At 50.5% G+C, this 5,374-nt stretch overlaps 1 protein-coding gene across 1 annotated transcript in view; it reads left to right on the top strand.

Annotated features, from left to right (window-relative positions):
* Positions 1–5,374, top strand: part of LOC104272228 (guanine nucleotide-binding protein G(k) subunit alpha-like) — a gene marked incomplete at both ends in the record, with an annotated part of 12,543 nt that overhangs the window by 1,383 nt on the left and 5,786 nt on the right. The window contains one exon of the mRNA XM_009867171.1: positions 1,293–1,450. Within this exon, the coding sequence (XP_009865473.1) occupies positions 1,293–1,450 (158 nt within the window). The remainder of the gene's footprint in view (positions 1–1,292; positions 1,451–5,374) is intronic.

Genomic DNA, 5,374 nt, shown 5'->3' with positions numbered 1-5,374 from the left:
CCACGCTCTCCTGGGAAAAGCCTGACGGTACCCAAAGCAACTTCTCTTGCGGCAAACCGCGGCAGCCGGCCTCACGCTGCGCTCCTGGGTGAGCTCCTTGATTAAGTTAATTGAGGCTCGTGTTGCTCAGGACCCCTTTGGAGCAGCAGCCGACTGGACTCTCGCTCCAGTTTAGAGGAGACGGTCTGAAGCCGAGAACTTGCTGAGGTGGTGAAAAGGTTTCTTAAATCTCCCGAAAGGAGAGACTGGCGGGTCTGACTGTCAGTGGGGGATGTAGGTCAGTCTGGTTTTTCACTTGTAGAAGAATGATGTCTTGCTCTAAGACTTCTGAGGAGATTTTTTTTTTTTCCTTCATGCTCTAGGGCAAACGCTCGAATCCCGTTCAGGCCATCCTGTCTCTTGAGTAAAAGCTTCGTTAAGAAGTGGGTCTCCCTTATTTCTGACAGCTATTGCAGGAGTCCTCCAAGTTTTAAACCTTTATTTATCCAACGCTTGCTTTTGATACTGAATTTTTCCTTGTCACCGTACTGCACAACACGATAATAGACATTTTCCAGTTTAAAAACCCTACTATTTCTCATTTACTCTGTAGTAGCACGCTGCTGTTCTTCTCTTTCCGCTGAAACCTTACGCCAGCTTAGCAAAATCCCCCGTTTCCGATGCGAATGCTGCCTGGGGCTTTGGAGCGGGGATCCCTGTCACGCCGGCACTCGTGTGCCGCCCATCACTGGTGCATCTCGCCCCACGGGCTGGAGCTTCTTGCCTAGAATTTACCCTGTTTCTGGAGAAAAAAATGTTTTCCGGAGAAAAGAAGGCTCTGAGGAGACGTTGTTGTGGCCTTCAGGTATCTTAAGGGAGCTGAAAAACTGGTGAGGGACTTTTAGGATGTCAGGGAGTGACAGGACTAGAGGGAATGGATTAAAACTAGAGATGAATCGATTCAGATTGGATGTAAAACAAGTTCTTCCTTACAGGGTGGGGAGACCCTGGGACAGGGTGCCCAGAGAGGGGGTGGCAGCCCAGGCCAGGCTGGATGGGGCTCTGGGCAGCCTGATCTAGTGGGGGATGTCCCGGCAGAGGAGTTGGAACGAGATGATCTTTGAGCTCCCTTCCAACCCTGACAATTCCAGGCTTCTATGATTTGGGGGAGAAGTCTCAAGAGAGGGGATCGCGACTCTTTCCATCGATTACAGCGGCGCCGAGGATTGTTCCCGACGTTACAACCAACCAAAGTTTAAAGGTGTAAGTGGTTGTTACGTCCTAATTTGTTTGGATTTCCCCTCTCCCCGCAGGACGATGCCCGCCAGTTGTTCGTGCTGGCTGGGAGCGCGGAGGAAGGCGTGATGACGGCCGAGCTGGCCGGGGTGATTAAGCGGTTGTGGAGAGACGCCGGCGTTCAGGCCTGCTTCAGCAGATCCAGAGAATATCAGCTCAACGACTCCGCCTCATAGTAAGAAACCCTGGCGAGCTTCTGGGCTCTTCCCGCTAAGCAAAGGGTGTTCCCAGCAGGCTGGGCAGATGTAAACCCTGGTCTGACTGGTTTATACTGGGCTGGGCTCGCCTGGTGGCTCGGTGCTTCATCAAACACCATTTTGCTGATTGTTTTCCCTATATGTGGGGAAAAAAAAAACACCGTACGCTTTCCTTATTTTTGTGCCTGGGTGAATTCACCAATATTTTTACCATCACTATCCCTACCCAAAGGAGTAGCAACACCTTTTGCTCCTGAGCAAAGACCCACCTTTGCGAGGAGCAGCGATTTCTCGTGGTGGGATCTCCCGCCGTCGGCGGATCGATATTGGGGTGACGGTTGTTGGTTTTGTGTCCGTGACGCCGTGTGGGGCGGCGCTGCAGACCAGCTGCAAACCTGCTCGTCGTTCCGCTTGGAAAATGCGCGCGATTGCTTCATAATTGCCAAGTTATGAGGAGATAAACAGGCTGCTGCTGGCTGGTTAATGAGAATTTTGGCTAAATGCCTCATCTAGCTCCAAGAGACAGGTTAGGGCAGGGAGAGGAGACTGTTTCTTTTAATGAGAGAAACAGTTGGGTTTTTTCCCTTGTTTCTTTTTTTTTTTTTTGTAAGTCATGTGCTTCATCTCTCTAGAGCAAATATTTTTCAAGCTCTGAAAGGATGATTTTGGGGTTAAGTGTGCCTCCCGATGTGCAGCTGAAGACTTGTCTCGATTTCGCCAAGTCTGAAGCCTTTGAAAACTCGATTTTGAAGTTTCTAAAGCAACTTCAGATGTGTCACAGCTCAGCTGCCTGCAGGCTCTTTCTACATGGAGCATATTTTAGCTTGAAAAAATAAGAATTCTTCTAAATTTGTAACGCCTTGGCAGACTATCACAGATTTTAGATCAAGGTGAGGGAGTTGACAAGAGGAGGCTCTCTCAGATTCCCGTGCACCTTTGCAGCATGCCAGGAGGAAGCTTCAGATTCAGAAGGGCAGGTGAGGAGGGGGATGAACGAGGGAATAATTTAATGAAGAGGAGGAAAGCTTGATGATTTCTCAAGTGAAGGATGTAGGGCAGAAAGCCGAAGTGATTGAGTGGAGCTTAAGGAGGAAGTTGAAGATGAGGAACCTCGGTTTTGTGGCCTGGCTGGTCAGCTCCAGAAGAGGAGGAGGATGAAGGAAGGACAGAGGATGAAGGAAGGACGGAGGAAATGGGATCGAAAGGGCTTGGAAGTGGAGCAGATCGGGGAGACCTCACTGGATGTTGTTGCTCAGTATCTACAACCCACTCGTGTCCAGTTTCTGGTACTGGTAGGTGTAGGCCCAGCACTGGGGCGAATTGCTGCCGCCGGGCGCGATCAGGTCTGGGCAGCAGAGAGGGTTCAGCCCGCTGGTGACTCACTGCGCTTTTTTTCCTGATAAATACGTCAGAGGACTCGACTTCCTGGCCCGAGGCTGCAGGAAGTGGGGCGAAAGCAGTGTCATTTCGAGTTGGGAAACGCCGCAAAGGGGTTCCTTCAGCGCAGGGAACGATAGCGTGGTTAAAAAAACCCATTTTCTTCTGCAGGACACCCGTCTCGCTGGCATTTGGTAGTTTTTTTCCCCTCTGCTCCTCATCTTCTGGTGTTGCCCTGGTAGTTCCCTCACCCACGGGTGTCTTGTCTTTTTGTGGTGATGGGGGGGTCACGTAGGTGCTGCCTTTTATGCACCGTTCTCTTGGGGGAGTTTCACGTCCCTGCTCCTTTCTCCGACAACCGGGCTTCAAACTTCAGCGTTAGCGACCTTGAAATAGTGTGTCGTGTTTGAGGCAACTGCTTTTCCAGCCGAAATTCAATATCGTGCCGCGATTCAAGCCCAGTGCTTCGTGTCTGACCTCGGAATGGTCCCCTGGAACGGAGGAGGAGAAAGAGGAAACATCTGAGTAATCATTCATGAAAATTAGTCGGTGGCTTTTGGGGCAGCATCAAATTATTCCCGAAACTTTCCTTCCTGCTGGTTCGGGGATCCTGCCCGGCAGAGAGCTGCCCTGGCAGGCAGGAGAGGAGGTAACAACCCTGTGTCGTAATCCACATTTTCTTATTTATTTTTTATTTATTTTTTCGGTTTTTTGAAGAATGATTGAGTAACTCTCGCTCCGTTCAAGCGCTCACGCCAACACCCGGTGTCTTCTCCACCTGGTAACGTCCTTTGAGCAAACACCCTGCTTTTGTGGCGTGATAGATTCCAAACATCTGCGTTTTCACTTGCCTTATCACAACTTCCCGTTTCTCTTTGAGCGCGATACGTCCGCGAAGGCGGCGAAAGAACACCGAGAACCCGCTGGGCGGCGCGGGTGCCACTGCCTCACGTGTCTCGGCGTGCGGGTAACGCTCCAAGAGGTTTAAGTTGCTGGTTTTGCTGCTTTTCCCAAAGTTCAGGCAGACACGGAGCTGCAGGTAGGGTCGGTAATTAACCACAGTCTCACGGGTAATTAGCAGAGTTTCTGATCCAGCCTTCCCTAGGCTGGCGCGTCTCGTTCCCGAGTGGCGGTTTTGGCCTGAATTCCCTGACATGAGGCTGGGTAAAACCTAGATTATTTCTATATTATCTCCTCTTTGCTTTCGAGCACTATGTGGGGCATCGTTTTCCCAACGTCCCCTTTGGGGAAACTCAATTTTTAAAGCTTTTTTATTTTTTGGTCGGTGGATCCAGACCTCAAACCGCGGGTCGAGCATTCAAACTGATAAAGGTAACGTTCCCTTTTTTTCCTGGAGATCTCACTCCATTACCTCATTTTTCTGCTCTCACCTGCCCAAATCCAGCTAAACATGAAGGGGGAGCCAAGAGCAACCCACCTGCATCCCAAACCTGCATCTTTCTCCCTTTTTTTCCCCTCTTCTCCCTGCCAAGGACTGACTTTTGTTTGCTGCTCTGCCCTGGGGCCGTGCTGGCCACAGCCCCTCCTTCCCGAGCCTCAGACTTCATAATAAATGCTTTGTAGGAATCCTTCCGAGCTTCCTGAGCGATTTTTGGCCTTGAAAATGCAGGGCTAAAAAGGAAACAGGGCTGAATTTGTTAGGAAAATACCATTCCGGGGTCTGTGTGGAGGAGGGGAACTCTGTTATCTTCACCGAGCCCGCCTTGGAACATCACTGGAGAGACAAAACACGATTTAGCCGGAGGCTTTTGATCAGCTTTAATATTTTTTTGGTCCTTCGTGGGGGGGGGGAAAAAAAAGAAGCAGCAAAAAAGAAGCAAGGTGGACGCTTTCAGTTCCTAAAACAATCTTTGCGAGGGACGTCTTTAAACTTCCGGACGGACTGTGGCAAGCTGCGGGCTGCTTAAAACCAGACTGTGTTTTCCAGTTGGGTTTGGATTTTTATTTGTTTTTCAAGTCCCACTAAACCCAGTGGGGGTAAAGGACTGACGGTCTGTGCTGGCCAGGCCTTGCACCCCGGTTTGCTGGGGGCGGCTGCGTGTGCTCGGGCTCTTCCGCTGCTGAGAAACCCCCCGTGCTCAGGTCTCCCAGCTGGAATTTACCCTTTGAGTCTTCCTGGAATTGTTTTTTTTTAAGGCAGCACCCCGATACACCTCGTTTCCTCCCCCTCATAGAATCCTGACATGTCTGAGGTTGGGAGGGACCTTGGAGCTCATCTCCTCCATGGGCAGGGACACCCTCAACCAGCCCAGGTTGCTCCAGGTTCATCCAACCTGGCCTTGACCATCTCCAGGGAGGGGGCAGCCGAAACTTCTCTGGACAATTTGTTGCAGAGTCTTGCCACCCTCGTACTGTAGAATTTCCTCCTAAGATCCAATCTAAGCCTATGTGTATATTTTACATCCATCTTAAATCCACTTCCTTCAGTTTAAATCCACTTCCCCCTGTCCTATCACCGGACACTCTTGTACAAAGTCCCTCTTCAGCCTTCCTGTAGATTTCCT

This window comes from Apaloderma vittatum, unplaced genomic scaffold, assembly GCF_000703405.1.
Source record: "Apaloderma vittatum isolate BGI_N311 unplaced genomic scaffold, ASM70340v1 scaffold22450, whole genome shotgun sequence".
Classification (NCBI taxonomy): Eukaryota; Metazoa; Chordata; class Aves; order Trogoniformes; family Trogonidae; genus Apaloderma; species Apaloderma vittatum.
The sequence above is the reverse complement of the archived record's forward strand: the minus strand, read 5'-3'. Positions and strand labels throughout refer to the sequence as shown.